General features: G+C 36.0%; 1 protein-coding gene and 1 pseudogene across 1 annotated transcript; both read left to right on the forward strand.

Moving 5' to 3' along the window:
- The first annotated feature begins 456 nt into the window (after nucleotides 1-456).
- Nucleotides 457-3,441, forward strand: LOC137828390 (protein EXORDIUM-like 5). The gene has a single exon (XM_068634945.1). It carries the CDS (start codon nucleotides 2,207-2,209, stop codon nucleotides 3,272-3,274), a length of 1,068 nt encoding a protein of 355 aa, XP_068491046.1. The 5' UTR covers nucleotides 457-2,206; the 3' UTR covers nucleotides 3,275-3,441.
- A 3,734-nt stretch (nucleotides 3,442-7,175) lies between these two features.
- Nucleotides 7,176-21,166, forward strand: LOC137829231 (uncharacterized; annotated as a pseudogene).
- Nucleotides 21,167-21,511: the final 345 nt, after the last annotated feature.

Here is a 21,511-nt window from a genome sequence, read left to right on the forward strand (position 1 = left end):
GCACAGTTACCATATAGCACAACGACCTGTAATATAGCTGGGCAATACCAAAAGTAGCTTGGAACTATTGATGCGATTGAGAAAGATCGATCTATAATTTCAGACCACATTTAATATGAATCAATAATTTTCTTTGTTTTACCTCGACAGCCAGCAAGGCAACTTAAACTTATTAGCTTCCCCTCAAAAAGGCCAAAATAAATTAGTGTAAACCCCCATTTCAGTCCCCCCCAAAATGCAAAGTGTCACTATTTTAGTTATTCAGAGAATTTTACATCAATCAGTTGCTCTATCATGTAAAGTTAATATCGATTTATTTTTCTTGATCACTATTAACCATCAATGTAGCCCTTTGGTTTTGAGATTATTTGGTGATGGATTTTAAGGAAAGAAATATAAGAAATGAAAATATAAAAGAAATAAGTTGAATAAAAAAAGATAAATAAGGATAAAAATAAAAGTATGTGAGAAATAATATAATAGATCTCACAAATTATTTAATCTTTGATGTTTCTTTATCAGACATTGAAAATCAATTCTGTAACCCTGGATCCTATGGTCCCACTCTTCCAAAAATACCCTTAATCTTGCTGCTACTATACCGAAGAAAGATATTGATGTCACTTTCCATGATTAGAGAACTTAATTGATGTCAAAATTATTTATAGAAACAAAGTGATGACACTTCTTTCTTGGGTTTAAAAGGATGAACTAGGATTTTGTTCATTAATTATGATCACCATGTCAAATCAGAAAAATGGGCCAGAAGTGTGTTCTGAATGCACTGTGTGAAGGAAGTTAATTATTTTAAGTGGAACCACCATGGTGGTGGGCACCGGGCTGCACTAACTGACTTCAGATAAGTTAATGATTTCTTTTAGACTAGCATCACGCCGTGACTGAAGGGACAACTTTCAGCAGATGAGGGACAAGCAAAAATTACACATGTATGGGATCAGTTGGCAACCTTGGATGCATCACTTGTCATGGAAAGACCAAAACAAACAAATTTTGGTTTCTCTTTAAAACTTAGCCCAGCTTCACACCAACTTCACAGTCATTCCTGTTACTTTCTCTTGATCAGAAACTAACACGTCAGATTAATTTCGGATATATTTCTGAGTCCAAGTATTTCAGGGTAGAAGAGAAAACAAACAGGTGAAAACATAGCCTAAATAACCATTGGGTTAATTTCGCCTACAATTTTTTCATCCAAACATTTAGAACAATCTTATTGCATAATTAAGGAATTTAATTTAAAATTTTATTATGAAATAACTTACTGTAAACAACATTTGTTAGTTGTGGTAAGCTCGGTTTGTTGAAGCAGTTTTGCAGATAGCTTCACATAGGAACTGAAACTTTTGTTTTAAAAAACAAAAGCATTGAGCAATGCTGATGAATGTGAAGTCGAGAAGAGCTTTAACGTTATTAAAGGGAATGCTTCTCAGTTCTCTGCTAAAGATGGAGCCCAAAAAAGCTTCTTCAGTTAAGGGTAAAATGCAGAAAGCGTTCTTGGGCTTTACACAGTTCCCTGACTCTAAGCACCAACATAGACTCCCACAAGTAAATCTGAGGCAGGGGAAAATGTGAAAACACAGGAAGAAAACACAAACCTTGTAAGTTGTAACCCCACTTGAGGCATTTCAAGGCGACTCACTCCTTTGTCTCCCTGTACCATGCAAGTCCGCAACTGCCAGGATCCCAACATGCCCACCTCTTCCCCAACACCACTCCCATCACCTCATAATTTTCCACACCCACCAACCAATTCCCAATCTTTTCCATCGATCACGGCCAGGGTTTCAAGTTTCAACTTGAAGGACGTACTTTGTTCTGCAGAGCGACCCCATCCTCCATCCACCCCCAACTCCAAGCTTAGCCAGTAAAGCAGTAAATAAAAGTAACCAGTCAAAACGAAACAAAACAAAAGTGACACTAGTGAGTAAAGTAAAGCAACATAACATGCCCTACTGTTATGAAGGAGAGAGTAAATTAGTAAAAGGTGGAAAAAATAAAAATAGTGAGAGAGTGTTGAAAGAGATATTTATGATTGATTTTGGTGAGAAAAGTGCGCCCACACATGGCAGCTGTCTCCAGCCCATGTTCCCTCCCTCTCTTGAAAACCACTTAAATATCCTTGTTACCATATTCACTCTCACCCCATCACACACCACACCTTCACTCTTTTTTCTCACTTATCACCATGTCATTATTCCCCAACTTGCTCCTCTCCCTCTTCCTGCTAATTGGTGTGTGCAATGGCAGAACAAAAAAAATTGAAGAGGGGCATGTGCAAATGCAAACACAAACCCTAAACACAAACCCAACTCACTTCAACCCGCAGGTCCCACCCCTCCGAACCCTCTCTTCCTCCAAGCGATTCGAGGGGTCCTCGGAGTTCGTGAAGCTCAAATACCACATGGGGCCGGTGTTGTCTTCCCCGATCAACATCTACCTCATTTGGTACGGCAAGTGGCCCCAATCGCAGAAGCTTCTCATCAAGGACTTCCTCCTCTCCATCTCCGCCTCCGACCGCCGCGTCTCCCCCTCTCCCTCCGTCTCCGACTGGTGGCAAACCGTCTCCCTCTACACTGACCAGACCGGCGCCAACATCTCCCGTTCCGTCTCCATCGCCGGCGAGTACGCCGACCTCCACTACTCCCACGGCACGCACCTCACGCGCCTATCCGTGCAGGACGTCATCGCCACCGCCGTCCACGCAAAGCCCTTCCCCGTCGACCACCGCAACGGGATCTACCTGATCCTCACGGCGGAGGACGTCACCATGGAGGACTTCTGCCGCGCCGTCTGCGGCTTCCACTACTTCACCTTCCCCTCCAAAGTCGGCTACACGCTACCCTACGCCTGGGTTGGGAACTCCGGCAAGCAGTGCCCGGAGCTCTGCGCCTACCCCTTTGCCGTCCCCGGCTACATGGGCGGAGGCGGCCCCGGCCAACTGACTCCGCCCAATGGCGACGTCGGCGTGGACGGCATGATCAGCATCATCGGGCACGAGCTGGCAGAACTCTCCTCCAACCCCCTGGTGAACGCCTGGTACGCCGGAGAGGATCCCACCGCACCCACCGAGATCGGAGATCTCTGCGAGGGGTTGTACGGAACGGGTGGTGGAGGTGGTTACATCGGGTCCGTTATGAAAGACGGAGAAGGGAGAACGTTCAATCTAAACGGTAGAAACGGAAGAAAGTTTCTGGTGCAGTGGATTTGGAGCCCCATCTTGAAGGCTTGTGCTGGCCCCAATGCTTTGGATTGAATTCACTTCATACATTGCATACTTACTGCCTTTCCTCCTTTTTTTTTCCTTACTCACTATGCATCATATATCATCATGCTCTATCATTTTTTTTCTTTTCTTTTTTTCGCTTTCCTACTTGACATACCAAATTCATTTATATTATTTTTTTCCACCATTTTATTCCACTCCCTCACCTTATTAAACAATGCTTCATGGATTCTACTATGCTGCTGCCGCTGCTGCACAACTGAAAGGACTCATTTTCTTCTCTCGATAAATAAAATTTTCATTTTTAATCATCAAAAAAATCTAAAGCCAAGAAACTATCTACAACACTGTACACTTTTATGATCATTTAATGCTGATAATAAAATATAGACACTTTTTCGAATTATTTATATATATGAAAAAGGGATATGCTGCGAATATCACTGTCTCAGATATCATATGCTCACTAAATTCGTTGAATAAAAGTTTTATGCATTGCTAAAGGAATTAAAACTTACTGAAAGTAAGCATGATTAGGCTATAGTTTAATGATTTTCATTATGTAATAATGTATAGTTTTAATTACATTCGTGGTGCCAACCTTTCCACATTTTGATTATAAAACTTTAATGTAAACTCGTTACCTTTTTAAAATGTTAGTTGCAATATCAATTTCTTTAAAAGAGAAAATAAAAAGGCAACCTCCAATTTACTATTTCTGAAAATAACTCGTCACAATAATACTTGGTTAGTAGTTGAAAGAATAAAGAGTAATTTATTAATATGTTTAATTTCAGCTTCCATTCCAGTAAGATCCATAGTTTTGGAACAGTATCTTGTTAGCCATTGGATATAGATTTGGTAGAGTGTAGTTTCTACCTACCCAAATGAAAGGATTTTGAGGTAGTACTGAAAATTGCACATGCAAACGTGAAGTGAATTAGTAATGCAAAAAGAGTAGGGAAAAGAGCAGAGGGCAATGATGGCACTAATTATGTTTATTTGTGTTCCTTGATTGTAGGTTTTTGGCATGATTGGAATGGATGAATGGGTAGAAGAAAGAAGAAGAAATAGTGTTGATGGATGAGGTGAATGATGAGAGAGGGGTAGGAAAAAGGGAAGTGGGAGTGGAAAAGTGTTAGCCAAGTGAGGCCCACTTTTATTGCAAAATTTGTTGTCCACAGCTAATCACTTGTCCCATTCCCTGCACAATTACAAACAACACCATTCATCTTCTCAAAATATTCATTCAAACTTTGTGGCTACTATTTATCTTCACTTTCAAAATAACTCTATTAATACTAATACACATATTAAATGATCAACAAATCGCTACTTATTTTCTCCTGCCACTTATAGAGTCTTCTGTTTTCTCTCTCTCTCTCTCTCTTACACATTTTAAATTAAAATAATTAGATTATTTTTTAGTGTACAGTTCAAATAAAAAATTTATTTATTATTTTATTTATAAAAATATATAAAACGATATATTCTCTGGCATCCATTTTTCAAAACATTTTTATCTTTATTTATTTTTTATAAAAGCTCTTTGGGCATCTTTATCTTTCTTTATTTGATAACTATTAAGTCTACTTAAAAGTTAATAATTGTAATATCTTTGATTTTAAATTTTATAAATAATATTTTAATTAGATGTAACTGCAAAATAATTTTTATCTTTTAGGAAATTGTAAAACACACTTTCCATTTTTTATATCTCTCACATTTTTCTTTGAGAGATTGGAAAGGCAAATTTTGAGAGCTTGCACTACTCATTAAAAAAATTGTAAATTCAAAAGGTACAAGTCATCTTTGCTTCCTATGCTAGTCTTGTAAATTATATTTATTTATAATTTGCATGCTTTTATATAGAATTTATTGATAAATAAATTATGTTAGAATAATGATCCTTAGGAAAAGTAACAAAACTTATGAAATTAGTAATTATTAATGTTATTAATTCTATTTTTACTATTTGATTTTATTGTTGAAAGTATTGTTTTTAAACTATTTTACTCATTGGAGTTCTTGGCTTTTTTTTCCATTTATTTCCAATTTTGAATTTAGATTCATAATTTTATAAAACAAAATAGGTAAGAGATATAAACAACATTGAAAATTGTTATAATATATATCTTTAATTAATTGTGGATGTATGATTTATATTTCTAATACGATGCTGAGAGTTTTTACGATCAAAATTATAAAGTCAAATAAAAAATTTATCTTCATGGAGAATAAAGTGAAAGCTTCAATGGAAGTTGTTCTAGATAAAAGTATTGGCAATCTTAAACCTAGAGCATGTAGTTGAGATCGGTTAAACTCCGAGGGGGCTCCACCTGCAAAAGATACTCCGATGCTCAAGTCAGTAAGAATATAATGAGTATAGTGTAAATACGAGTTAAAATTACCCTCTGTGTTGTTTATTAAATGATCCTTTATGTAGAGCGTAATCTGGTATATATAGACCGAGTTATAACCTCTCGGTCTTTAGTCATGATTGTGTCTTAATTGAGTGATTAAGGTTAATTGATTGAGATCCCTTGACTTGTGCTCCCTCATAACGTTAGTTACACAGGTCGAGAAACGACCCATAAATGACCAACCATCAGGTTAGGCCCATGATCTTACAAAAGCAATCAAGACTTTTCATTTAATCCTTGACACTAGATTTCATTTAGATTTATTGAAAACGTACCTAGTTTATCTTGGAATTTAATTTTGTTTTTTATGTTTGATGTTACTATGTTATCAAAACCCGCGAGTTCACTCGTAAACTCGTTCGAGTCTAAGAGTTCACTAGTGGGTGACGAGTGAACTTGTGAGTAAACCCTTTTCTTGGCAGACTCAGATTGGACTCGGACAGACTCTGTGAACTCAGTGTAAACTCGGGAATTGGAGGTCGATTCAATAAGTTCTGAAAAAAAAGTCAAAAACGACCCAGAGATGTTCGTTTCACTTAATATTAGGATTTAGGGTTTGTTTGACACCTAGAGTTGTCTTGCATTTGTTTTTCGATAGGTTCATCGTCGTCGTAGTACCTCGTCGTCGATGTGCTCGCTGTCATTGCCTCATGGTCTCGCTTTTCCTCAGATTGTGTTGTTGTCTCGCTTCTCCTTGGATTGCATCGAAATCTCATTGCACCTTGTCTTGTTGCACCACACCTTGTCTCGCCACATCGTGCCTCATTGTCATGGTCTCATTCTTCTTCATTTTCAGGTAGACGCTCTAGTTCACGATGTTGAAACTGTGCATGTGGGTTTCAGGTGATTGGGGGAAATGTTTGATTAGGGTTACGAGAGTGCAGATTAAGTTGGGGTTTATTATGTATTATATTATAAAAAATATTTTTAAGTTGGGTTTTGGTTCTTTTTAGTGTGGCATATTGCATATATTTTTTTTTATTTAGAGGGTGGCATAATTAAAATTGGGTTTAGATTAATTTTATTTATTTATTTTTTTCATGTTTCAGCACTTCCATTTAGAAGTTGCGAGAAATAGAAAAAATATTGGATGGAAGCATGGAAATGATGTTTCAGGGAACAAAAAAAAATGTGAAATGGAATTATTATTAACGACATTTTATGGAGGCATTTTCATATTCAAACAATATCTTGTTGGTACTATATATGACTTTGAATCTTGTGTATTAGTACCAGAAGAAATCAAAGTTTTAATGTTGAAAGTTATGTTAGAAGCTAAAGATGCCTCAATGAAGAAAATAAGGTTGAATAGTTTTGAAAAAATATGGTGGAGAAGAGAGTGAACAAAGTGCTTGCAGTAGTAAGATGTTTAAAAATAAATCTATCGATGGTGTTCAAACTGCTCTAAATCAAATGTACAATAGAGAAAAAGTTAATGCTCAAGTTGAAAATTTTTCTACACCAATGTCATTTTGTTCAATGTTATAAGAAATCCAGTTTTTGCAAAAATGTGTGACATGATTGATAGATATGGAGTTGGCTATAAACCTCCATCATATCATGGTATTAGAGAGAAACTTTTGAGACAAGGAATGGACAAAACTGATCTACAACTTTAAGAGTACAAGGATGAATGGAAGATGATGCAAACCGATAGATGACTAAGGACACAACAAAAACTTTCCAAAAGGGTCAGTCATCTCAATATACAAAGTCGAGCTCCACCAAACCTCGAGAAAGCATCAACAGAAGAAGAAGCTATAAACTAGAGCACCTAAAGTTCTTCCTGCTAGTCTTTTTAAATGATTACAAAAATGTTGTAAATATTTGGGCTCACTTTGGGGGTCAAAATAGAAAATATAGGCTGGAATAAGGTACCTTTAGGATAATAGGGGTGTGGGTAGCATTTTAGCTTGTTCCTAGCCCATTTGAAGACATTTTGACCTAGTTTCTAGAAGGACAAGCTCGGGATGCGGGATTGACTTAGTCAAACCCTAAGACTACCCATTTTTTCCCTTTGCCTATCCTACTCCTTTAGCTTGTTCTCCAAGGCTCCTTCACCTATAAATAGGAGGCCTACCTAGTGTATTTTACAAGTTGAATGAAATAGAGAAAAGTTACTCTGCACATTTTGTGTGAGATAATTAGTGAGGCTTGTCCTCTTAGTATTAGTCTTATCTTATGAGTTTTGAGAGCTCTCAAGTGGCAGCATCATTCACTTATCTTGGAGTCATCTCACCATCCAAGTGGTGTGCAACCATTCTCAATTCCATTTTCTCATAAGCTTCCTCTTCCTTCATCTTTTCTATTCCATTATCATTTCTATTCTATTCATAAACTATGTCCTTATTTTGCTTCCTTATGTCTATTCAGTTTTTACATGTTGCTCTTGTTTTCCTTTTGTAATTTCGCACCATATCTTGTCATCATCTTCACCATATAATTGTATTTTCCTTTTGCCTTTGTGAAATGAACCTTCACATCTACTTAACCACTTGGTTAAGTTAATGTCCTGTGGGGATTTTCCTTAGGTTTTCACTCTTAATTGTCTAACAATCTCAATCATAAATCTAAAGTGACAGCTAAATGAACAATCCTAAAATCAACTCAAATCAGAAGAGGACAGGTTGTACCATTATGTCTGATGGATGGACAAATAAGAAAAAACGTTCAATTTGTAATTTTTTATGAATAGCCCTAAAGGAACTATGTTTTTCTATTCATTAGATACCTCCGACATCTCAAAAATTGCACAATTTTAGAGCTGATGAGTAATGCACAATTTTAGGAACACCACAACAAAATGGGTGTATAAAAAAGGTGTAATAGAACATTAATGGTTATGGCTATGAGTACGTTAGTTAATTCTTCTTTATCAATGTTTTTATAGATATATACCTAAAACACTGCCATTGATTTGTAACAATGTTTCTAGTAAGGTAGTTCCTAAGACACCTTCTAAATTGTGGATTGGAAAGACACCTAGTATAAATTACCTGCATGTTTGGGGTTGCTAGGCGGAAATAATCAGTGGATATTTCATTGGTTATCTAAAAAATTCAAATAGGTATATGTTTTATTGTCCTAATCATAGTATGAGAATTGTTGAAACGGAAAATGCAAGGTTCATTGAGTCCAATTCCACGACATGTGGAAATTAAAGTAGAGTACATGTTTCTTTAACTTATGGATTTGGAAATAAAGTGAATGTTCCTCTAATTGTTGTGAGAAATGAAAATGAAGAAAAACAACATAATGACGAGCCCGTGATTCAAAATGAACCCAGTGTAAATGAACCACAAGAAGTAACATTAAGGAGGTCTTAAAGAGTAAAGACATGCAACACTCCAAAAATATCATTCACATTATACTATAAATCTATTAAAGGATATGTACAAAACTTATAGTAATTTAAAATACACTTATTCATTCACATATTATATGTAAAAATACAAATATTTAAAAACAGAGGTTAAAAATATTTATTCTTTTCCGATATCACTCCTACACTTGTACATATACATGTTCGTGTACATATTATAGTCATCGTAATTCATAATATAAACAAAACATACAAGGATAAACTATTGAAATAAATTTATAACATAAAATATATAAAGAAACAATTAGTAATTCATAAATAATCCAATTTCTTTCTCAATCAAATATAAACATACAAATATCCATGTACCAACCACAATAATCTAATTTCATTCAAACGCAATATACAACAACCATATAAACTACACATGAATCTATACATCAAGGATATTCAACAAGGGAAATATCAATTAATGTCTTCTGGAATACTCGTACTAAGTAGCCCCTACCAGAGACTAACATTTGATTCAATACTCAAGATTTAGATTTACAAGAGAACCTAGAGAAAGGATGAAGGTAAGTTCAATACATCAAATATCGTGTGTCTATAGCAGATCACGATATGTAATGAGCTCCCTCATTAGCTGCTCACCATTTGATGTCTTAGTCTATGTGACCTAGACTATTAGTGAAATTAGTGAATTTATGTTACAACATAAGATTCAATACTTAATACACAAATAAAACAACGATTCCTACTGTACTGGACCATAGCCCTCAGAGCTCAGCACTCGATGGTCAGACCTCAACACTTGCCATAGACAGGTCAGCTCGGCTCTTGGGCCAAGTTGGCGGGCCATATGATTATGTTAGTCCCTTTTTTGTATAACCCTTCATACATAAGGCCTAAACGGTTAGAGAGGGGTAGTTATGGACCTAAGGGTGCGCTTAGTGCGCATAGGTAGTTCAAGTAAAAAAAATTCTTTTAAATCTAAGCCCATGTGTGCTAGGGCACGTAAAGGTTAGGTTGCATGTATGCAGAAGAGGAGTGTAAGGCCACGCTGATTGAAAAAACCATACTTAATTTGGGTGAAATATTTGAAGCTACAGATTGAAAAAACCAATCAAATATTGGAAGAACATAGATTATGTTGGAAAAAACATGGTTCCACAATAATGACAGATGGGTGGACTGATAGGAAGAGAAAAACCATACTTAATTTTCTTGTAAATTGTCCAAAGGGGACTGTTTTTTTGAAGTCAATTGATGCTTCTGACATATCTAAGACAACTGACAAAATTTTCAAGATGATGGATGATGTTGTTGAAGAGGTTGGGGAAGGTAATGTAATGCAGACTGTAATTGATAATGCAGCAAATTACAAAGCAGTTGGGGATCTCTTAATGCAAAAGAGAAAAAAATTGTATTAGACATCATGCGCAGCACATTGCATTGACTTAATGTTGGAAGATTTTGAGAAGAAAATACCACTCCATCGGGAGACCATATCCAATGGTAAGAAAATCACAACCTACATCTATTCAAGAACTAGTCTTATTTGCTTGTTGCTCAAACATACTGAAGGGATAGATTTAATAAGACCGGCTAATACTCGTTTTGGCACTTCTTGTTTAACTTTGGGATGTTTAAATGAGAATAAGAAATCACTTATTAGGATGTTTACATCTAAGGAGTGGTAATCTAGTCAGTGCGTAAAGACTAGAGATGGAAGGCTTGTTGAAAATTTGGTATTGAATAAGGGATTCTGGTCAAATATTTTGAATTGTTTGAGGGGTGCTCTTCCCCTAATTAAGGTGTTGCGCATGGTGGATTCTGATGAAAAACCAGCCATGGGTTCTATTTATGAAGAGATGGACCTTGCTAAAGAGAAGATACAAAGTCTCTTCAATGGAGTTAGTAAAAGGTAAATAACTAATTACCTTTCAATTTTATTTCATTCCTAATCTTTCTTAGAAATATAAACTTTGTTTCTATATTTATTTATTTACTTTTATCTTACTTAGTTACACTCCACTTTGGGAAATCATTGATCAAAGATGGGACAACCAATTGCATAGGTCATTTACACGGTGCAGGCTATTATCTAAATCCCATATTGCATTATCATCCGGATTTTAAAGTTGATTATGAGGTGAAACGGGGAATGTATGAATGTTTAGAAAGGATGGGAGGAGACCACTACAAGAAAAACTGCATTTACATACGGTCAAAATCCGTATGTAATGCAAGAAATCCGTATGTAAAACATGATTACATACGGACGAAAATCCGTATGTAAAACCGTCGTAGGTAACTGTTACATACGGATTTCAAATCTGTATCTAATTACATACGGATAAATCTGTATGTAAAATCCATATGTAATTACATACGGATTTATCCGTATGTAATAGGGGAGGAGATTACATACGGATAAATCCGTATGTAACAGGGGAGGAGATTACATACGGATAAATCCGTATGTAACAGGGGTCAGTATTTCGTGTAATTGAAAGCACTGGAAATCTGTTCAGAACCTGCATTATCAGAAGCAATTCCAGTTTTCAGAATTCATTCAAAAGCAATATCAATCAAACATTCAGAACTGCCCATAAATATTTCCGAATGTTTAAAATATCCAATATCCATCAACATTCAGACCTGTTCATAAATACAATCCTATTTCTAAATGTTCAAAATATCCAAATGTATTCATTAAAACATAAAAAAGCATCTAATAAAAGAAAATTCAAATCATTACAAAAGTTTTAAAGAAGCTAATAATTATTATAATCTTGACCAGGTGAATTTTGTTGTTCTTCATGATTACTATCATGTTCATTATGATTACTATGATGTTGTACTTCATCATTGTCTTGTATCTGATTTTGTTGAGTTGGTTGCGGGATATTTGGCTGTTGAAAAATATTTTGTGTCACTGCTACTGCTTCAGGTGGTAGATATTGCAGCATAAAATTTTGGAAGGATTGAAATTGAGCTTTCATGTCTTGAATCTGCTGCTTAAGTTCAACATTTCTCCTGCATCAGCTTTGTTATTACTAGAAGATGCTTGTGTTTCTTGTAGGTAGCGATCAATACAGTCTTTGTCATCATCGACATGTCCAACCCCATATACTCGTCCCTTGTACCTTCCACCTATAGATTGTAACCAACAACTGTTTCTTAATCTTTCCTTCTCGGCAGCATCTAATGGAGTAGTTATTGAGGCAGCCGTAGATTGTGACTCAGAGACTGCTCGAGAAAATCTACTTTGAAAATCTTCCTATTAAAATGAAAAATATTTGTTATCATAGTAATTAATGTACATGAAAAAAAATTAAAAAAGTTTTGATAAAAAAACTAACATGTGTCCGTCTCGATCTATCATCTACAAAATCTTCAGTGCTCTTCCGTATATGTGTTTGTTGAAACACTTCATCAACATGGACCGTGCGGCCAAGCTCCTGTGTCTATAAAGAAAACATTTTATAAATTAATGAGGTAATAATTAATCATAAATTAGTACAAAATTTTATATGGAAGTCATACCAAACGAATAGCGTGTTCATGCACGCTAATGGATCCTCCGGTGTGCAGACATCCACCTTTTTCAAACAAACGATTTTTTTAGCTGTATTGCATTTGGATCGATACAGAGGCATGTTCCACTGTTCCAAGAGGCTGTTCCAAACATTATTCCCAATCCATTCTGGTCGTTTTCCTTCTTGGCGAGACACTTTAAACATTTGTGAAAGACTGTGAGAAGCCTTCGTATGGAAATTTTTGTTAACTTTGTCCTCATCTTCAACCCTCCATGTGACCTTCCTCTGCAAAACAACAATCATCAATCCAAATTGTAAATTATAAGCATTTTTTAAAGGAATAAAAAACAAGTACCTTAAAACGTTGAAAAAATATATCTCGGTCAGCCTTTGGGATTACCCCCCATGTTAGCCATGGCTCACTAAATTGTTGCTTAATGGTGGCAGTGATGGCCTTGGATGCAATTTTTTATGGATAAAACCTAAATACCAAAACAAAGTATAAGAATAATAGTAAATTATATAAATTGAAATTTATTATATTCTTACCCTCCCCCAATAGGCTGAATCAGAGGGCGATCACCAGCTGAGAGGACCTCGTCCTCTAAGTTATTGCCTGCAAAATTTGAATGCGTCCCTCCTAGATTTGTATGTGGAGATGGTGTAATATCTGGGTTTAGGGTTGATGCATTAGAACCAACACGTGGAGATGGTGTTGATGCAATAGCCTCTGCTACTGGTGGGGTGGATTGGGTAGCATTTGCTACTGGTGGGGTCGATCCATGAGCTGCAGAAGGAATAGGTGTATTGGGTTGACTGGATGATGGATTTTGATTGTTAAATCGTGATAACAATTTTATCACATAAGGTTTTTTCCCCTTTTGTTGTTACTCGGTGATGGTTGATCAGAACCTCCTGATGACATCTATATATATGGCATGAAATGATAATGAAGGTAATATAAGTTTATGAATTGAGAAAAAATATATTGAATATAGTTTAATAAAAAAATTGAAATAAACATGCAAAAATTTAATCATCAAACATAACCCAAGAGTATGACATCAGATTAACTAGAGCAATAAACAGTATGTTAACAACAACAGTACACAGTAGTTCCTACAATACATATTATTTGTTAACACTGGTTGCCTAAGTCTATTCAGAGGTAGAGATGTCAAAGTCATCTCCATATTCGTCTTCACTTTCTCCGTCCTCATTGTCCTCTTCCCATTCATTTGTTTCTTCATCTATCTCATGTTCAAATGATGATAGATTGTTTATGTCCACTTCTTCAAGCTCAACCTCTAAATCTCTTAATCCTGAAACTTGTTCAACTTCAATCACTTCATTAACATGTGACATTTCATCAACTTGATATGGCCCTTCAACTTCTACATCATCAGAATCTATACAAGCTGAACAAAAATGAGTTGTCTCACGATGCAAATAAGATGCGCAAATAGATCCTTCTACCCTAGCCTTATTCTTCACAGATCGTTTAGCATATCCCATGAATCTATAATCAAAGAAATATGTTATGATTGATAATTATACTTGACATTAAATAAAGAGTAATAACTGTTATTATTACCTTTCAAATGGGTACATCCACCTATAATGGACAGGGCCACCATGTTTGGCTTCATATGCTAGATGGACAGGGAGATGTTCCATAGAATCAAAAAATGTCGGGGGAAATATTCTTTCCAATTTACAAAGAATTATTGGAATGTTTTGTTCCATCCTAGTAAGGTCATTCTCTTTTAGTGTTGTAGAACACAAATCTTTGAAAAAATGACTTACTTCAATAATGGGATTTAGAACATGAGTTGGTAACGAACTAAATGCTATGGGAAGTAGGCATTCCATGAATACATGACAATCATGGCTTTTCATCCCAAACACCCTTCCCTTGTTCACATCAGCACATCTAGCCAAGTTCGAAGAATATCCATCAGGCATCCTAAGATCTTTTAACCATTGACACACATGTTTAATTTCCTTGGTTGCAAGTGTGTAATTTGCTTTTGGCTTGAACATTTTTCCATTAGGATGTGACTTCAGTTCCAAGTCTCTTCGCCTACAATACAAACTTAAGTCCATTCGTGCTTTGTCATTGTCCTTTGTCTTCCCACTCACATTCATGACAGTGTTAAAGATGTTATCCAAAAAAAAAATTTCAATATGCATAACATCAAGATTATGTCTTAATATATTGTCTTTCCAGTATGGAAGATCCCAAAAGATGCTTCTTTTTGTCCAGTTATGCCACTCCCCGTAACCATGTATTCTTTGCACACCACCACCTTCAGTTACTTTAGGATAAGTCTTGACTCTATTCCAAACTTGTGTAGGTGTCAACATAGGTGGTAGAGGATCCATGTCAACTTCCCCCTTCTTGAATGCATTCTTGTTCCTCCTAAATGCGTGATCATTTGGTAAAAATCTACGATGCGAGTCAAACCAAGAATTTTTGCCCCCATGATGTAATCTAAATGCCTTTGAATGCTCCATGCAATGCGGGCATGCCAATTTACCATGAGTTCCCCAGCCAGACAACATACCGTAAGCAGGAAAATCATTAATCGTCCACATTAACGTTGCCCTCATCATGAAGTTTTCTTTCCTCGAAATATCGTATGTTGGGACACCACTCCACAATTTCTTCAAGTCGTCTATCAAGGGCTGTAAAAATACATCAATACCAGCCTTTGGATTGAATGGGCCCGGTATGAGACAACTCAAAAACATATAAGGTTTAGACATGCACATTTCGGGAGGTAGATTATACGGAGTCACAATTATTGGCCAACATGAATAGGGTGCATTTGATGCTTGCACATATGGATTAAAACCATCAGAGCATAAACCTAGTCGCACATTGCGTGCCTCCATAGAAAAATCGGGATATACTCTATCAAAGTGTTTCCAAGCCTCGCCATCACATGGATGACGCAATATACCATTAGTGCTTTTGTTATGATAGTGCCATGTCATTTCTCCCGCAGTTTGTGTTGAAGCATACATTCTTTGCAACCTTGGAATTATTGGCAAATAGAACATTGCCTTTACAGGAACTGGTTTTTTGTTACTTGATCCGGTGTTCTGATGATGGTACCTTGGCTTATGACAAAATTTGCATTCAAGCAACGCTCCATCATTTTTATCGTATTCGTTATCATAGAAGAGCATGCAACCATCCACACAACAATCAATCCTCTTAGCCTGTAATCCCAACTTCGACACTAGCCTTTTTGCACTATAATAACTTTTAGGAAAACTTGTTTTGGTGGGTGTTGCATCCAAAAGCATTTTTGAAATAAACTCTAAGCATTGGTCAGGAATATTCCAATTGGATTTGCAAGCTAATAGTCTGACACACATTGATAATTTGGACTCTGATGCCCCTTCATACAATGGCGTATTCGCATCCAACAAAAGCTTATAAAATCTTTGACTTTCTTCGTTTGGAGGCTCTTCCATGTTATCTACATTTGGTGCCTGGACTGACTCTTGTTGCCTAAGAGCATCATACACCATTTCTTCCATCCACATAAATTGGTCATCTTCTGCCTGGTTCTGTGCACCATCCATTCCCAAAGTTATACAATTATCGTTATTATACAAGTCACCTTGTACCATGTCTTCACCATGATCAGTCCAAATCCAATAATTAGATTTGAAACCATGTTTGTAGAGGTGAACCTTCACAACTCTTTCCTCCAAAATTCTTGTAAAATCACACTTACTACACGGACATCGTATTCCCCCATCATTCTGATAACATTCTTGTTGGCAAGCTTTGGTTATAAACTCTTCAACTCCCAATATAAAAGACTCTTTCAAAGCACATCTTCCTCTATGACACCTATCATACATCCATCCACGATTTGATGGAAATTGATCCATGTTCTGTTGATGAAGCAATTCACGAAAAGTCAACCAATTTTTAAGACAAGCCTTGGAAGACTGAAAATATTGTTATAAATTGTATTTGCAGATTACTTATTGGCTAATATATGGATTTTCATAAGTCATCCAAATTTGGCTAATATTTATGCTTATTTATTTATTCATCCAAATTTTGATAAGTCATCCACAAGAGACTATGCATTTGTTACATTGTAGCCAAGACTTGACAAAAACATTGTTGTCAAGCGTACTCTTCTAAGTTGAGTACTATTTTGCGTAACACACACCTAACTAACTTAACTCCTACTTTGGCAAAATTGCTCTGCCATATGAAAAGGATACAAACTAAGTGTCAATAGGTAGTAGAAATTTCTTTGATTTATTTGTCCTTAACGGAAATATAGTAAATTTCTAGTATTACAAATCAATGCAACAAAACAAATTTGAAGTGACCGAAATCTAACCTTTTAATGACTACAAAAACAGCCTTTTACTTCCACATAAGAGTTATCCTAGAACCTCCACTGCCTCTGTTGCATTCACTGCCCCTTGTGCTGCTGCTCCCACAATTCAGTCACCACCCTGAAAAATTAAAAGAATAAACAACAATATCATCAAATTTAGCAACTATACATAGTGATAAAAAGACAGTTTTAAGAGTTTCATGTATAAACTATAACAGTTTTATACTATCACATGATCAGTATAAATCCTAAAACAGGTTCACCATAAACCGATAAAAAGTCATGCCTACATTATCTTTCTATTAGAAAGCATAATTTTTATATAAAGCAAGTGTTGGGATGTCCTTTTTCCTACTTTGGTTGTGGTGGAAGTTGTTAAAAGTTTTAAAAACTAGTTCTGTTTCATAATTTTATTGAATGGTGTATTCTTTGTAATTATATAAAACTGAGAAGTTTCTCTCTTTATTGATACCAGCGATCAGAATATGATTTGGAAGAGAAGATAAGGAAATATTGGAAGTTAATGTAGAGTTTCATTTTGCAGGATAATAAGGATGACCTTCGTGAATCACTTGGCAGTCCTGTTTTCACTGCACCAGAGTGTATTTTAGGTTGCTTTTACTTTTCAAGGTTGCAAGCTTTAGTTGAAGTACAGGTTCTCAGTACTCTTACATGTGGTTATGTTTATAGGTCTGACCTATGGTGGTAAAGTTGTAGACACATGGGCAGTAAGAGTTTATACAAACTCAATTCAATGAAAGTAACAAACCTAGTGACAATTTAAAAATATTTTTGTTAAGATGACATGACACAGCATGTACAAAGTACAAATTGACATAATGGTTAATCCAGGTTTGACTGAAACATGTGGACCAATTACTCTTGGCTTTCCTGATGAATGTGTATGCTTGGTACTGTTGGAGTTGTATCAATATACAATGAAATAAGGTACACCATGTATGCTTTTGTTATGAAAATGATAGATTTACACGGATAGGTGATTGTATACTGAGCAGAATAGGAGTAAAATGCATAAAACTCAGATTATGAAGCATAGGAAAGTAGTAGCTGCCTAGCTACCTATGACTCCAACAACTCCATTATCCTTCAAACCCCTAGCCCATACAGGGCAACAAAAAACCAGCAGCTCCATGATTAAAGCTACAGCACACCAAACTGGTTTCCTACCACATTTAAGCCAAGTTGTTGCTCTAGATTGCCTCTTACTAGAAGCATCATCTCTCTTTATCACAATAACCATATCTGCTTTGATTAGAGGCCCCTAAAACACCCCCAAGCCTGCACCCTTCTTCCGATTTAATTCCAGCAACCTGCTCATCTAAGCACTCAATAATCTATCTGATTCTACCAACCAAGCACCAACCAAATCATCCTTATCAGATCTTGCAACAGCACCAACCAAACTACCAGTGTATGTGAACTAAGACAAACCTGCCTTCACCGTACTAAACCTGTTGTTACCCTTCCCACCAGCATTTACTCCTTGCTCTCCTTTGGACTCTTCCTCAGCTCTGGCACAACTTTTGTTGTTCCTGCACCTGCACCTGTTTTACTTCCATATATATTGCAAACTACTAAAACAGCCTGCACCTTTTTTAAACCTACCAGACTTAGGCAGACCCAATCAACTCCAGCTTTGTGACCTCTGCATCTCAGTCCTGCACTCTGAGCCCCTCTTACCCTTATATTGGTTCACTACAGACCCTATGAACCTCACCTGTCCCTCTACTGCTCACTCCTTCTTACTTGATGCTATTTATACAAATCACCAGGTTAAGAATCCAATCTGCAAAGGAGTAATTAAAAGTGTTGGACCTATATTTTAGCCATAGCCTATTTATACAAATAACCTGTTTCTTCTGTTTTTCTATACAACTTTTTGTTTTTGCCTCCTACCCTTTATGTATTTCTGATTATCATACTTAGCTAATGACTTGTACCATCACAAGTATTGGACTTTTTCAAGGTGTTGAGTCTTTTGGAATCAGCTATGCTCAAGTGGCTAACAATTTGCCACCAGCAGACAAAGTCCTTGAATTGTTGAGCACCCTTAACCTCACAAAACACAAGAATCTATGATACTAATCCTCAGATTTTGAGTTCCTTTGCAAACTCAAACATTGAAATAATTGTGCCTACCCCTACTTTGCTTACAAGGATAGTCCTAATGGGATTTCTTTGAACTACGTGCTGTTCAATCCAAATGCAGGAATGGTTGACCCTTACACCAATCTCTGTTATGCTTTATCATAACATGTAATTTGTAGAATAAGATCAAGAACTTAATTATCTTACCAATTTGCTTTAATCCTGTAAATGTTGACAGATTTAATAGTTTCTCTCTAACTGTTTTTCTTTTTGATACTCAGGTTACAAAAGATGTTTCACTTCTATCTAGATGGATGACAATTGATCTCTATATCCGGGAAGTGGAGAGCCTCATATTTCAGGTATCCATGAACCGGTGCAGTGATAGGTTATCAAGATCGGCACATGGCATTCTAAGTCATTTGCCTATTCAGTTTTATATTTAGGCAACATCCTCCAAATTCCAATGGATATTCATCATTGTTTTATATTATAAGACCACAAAGCACTGACTGTAAAAAGTACATAAATTCAAACAAGCAAAATCAAACATCCACATCAATTAAAACAAGCAAAATCAAACATCCACATCAATTAAAAGAAAGAATGCAGGTGCAGAATAAACCCTAAAATATAAACTAGGTTCTAGTGTAGAATAGAACCTCAAAATAAAAAGAAAACCAGGTTCGAGCTTCCAAGCCCTTACAAGATTCGAAGCTTTTCTCCCCTTCACTACCTCATGTCACGACCAAGCCCTTCCAAGGTTCAAACTCTGTGCACAACAACAAATCGGTGAAAGGAGAAATTCAACCTTAAATGGTAGGAGGAAACAAGAAATACAATAATATACCAACCACGAATGAAGAAATTGAACCCACGAGAAAAAAAGGAGGAACAACAACCTACGAATTTCAAAGCATATGAACACACCATTATAAACAAGAGCTGCCAAATTTTAAGAAAGGGAAAATACAAATGAAGCAAAATGTTACCAAATTCAAAACATTCAAACCGCAACGAGCCTCATATTAAGCAACCTAGGGTTTTTGAAACGGGTGGTTTGCGAAAATTGGGGGTCTTACGAAATTGGAGATTCAAGCTCAAATTCAAGCTTGAAAATTGAAAGTTAGGTTGGGTTACCTTTCACCTTACGAAAGCATGCATTCGGGTTCACACAAGTCTGATAGCAATGAGAACTCTCGTGCATATACAAAACCACACATACATTACCATTTTGATTTTTTTTTAAACTTAAAACATCTGTATATTAGTTTCGTATGTAATACACATTGTTATTTACATACGGATACACTTCTGCTTACATACGGATCCATCTAAAAAAATATCCCTTTTTGCGCGCCACCATTACATATTGTTACATACGGAAAAATCCGTATGTAACACAACTTTACATACGGAATTATATCCGTATGTAAAATTCGTATGTATCTCATATATTACATACGGATTTCTATCCGTATGTAATTATCCGCGGGTAATGAGCGAATTTCTTGTAGTGGACATTCAAGAGGAAATCTGAATTTTTGGGTAGTGAAATAGCTCAACGTGCACTCAAAACAAAAACTCCAGCACAGTGGTGGGAACAATATGGTGATGCACTTCCGGAACTACAAAGATTTGCAGTTAGAGTTTTGGGTTTGACTTGTAGTTCATCCGAGTGTGAGCGCAATTGGAGTGCATTTGAAAGGGTAAGCATTTAAATTTATGAGTTCATTTTATAATTAGAATTTATAAAGGGATAAATTTATGATGTTATAATTATTTAGGTCCACACGAAAAAAAGAAACCGTTTACACCAAAAGACCATGAATGATGTAGTCTTTGTGATGACTAATTCAAGATTGATGAAGAAGAAGGATGTTAGGAACACAAAAAACTACAACATTGATGAGCTTGCCTCTGATGAAGAATGGACAGTGGAAGATAATGAAGCAAATGATGTTGAACTTATGGATGATTTGGATGAAGTTGGAGAAGTTGAACCTATGGATGATTTGGAGGTTCCTCCAATTGCTGCGGATGATGAAGGTCATGGCATAGATAACATTAATGAAAATGAAGATCTTGTAGAAGAGAATGATGATTATCCTTCAATCAATATGTATATGAAGGATTTCCTTGGATAGTTTAATTGTATTAGATATTTGTGAACTTAGTTGTTTTCTGTATGAACAATTTATGATTTATGAAACTGTTTCCAGTTGTGTTATGTATTAAATATTATTTTTCATATGTTAGTAATTCTTACGAGTCGAGTTACGATCTTTTAGCTCCTTCCCGATCCTCGTACGAGTTACGAGTTTGACTACATTGCTGGACCCCTGATGCTAGTACATGAGTTGGTACCCTGGTGGTTATTCTGTTATTATTTTATGCACTCCCTGGAGGAAAGATTCTGTTATGTTGCAACGCCAAGAGAGTGTACCTTTGAACAAAATATTTTCCTGTTGAGTATGCTTTCAGTTAAGATT

The sequence above is a fragment of the Phaseolus vulgaris genome, chromosome 7, assembly GCF_000499845.2.
Source record: "Phaseolus vulgaris cultivar G19833 chromosome 7, P. vulgaris v2.0, whole genome shotgun sequence".
Classification (NCBI taxonomy): Eukaryota; Viridiplantae; Streptophyta; class Magnoliopsida; order Fabales; family Fabaceae; genus Phaseolus; species Phaseolus vulgaris.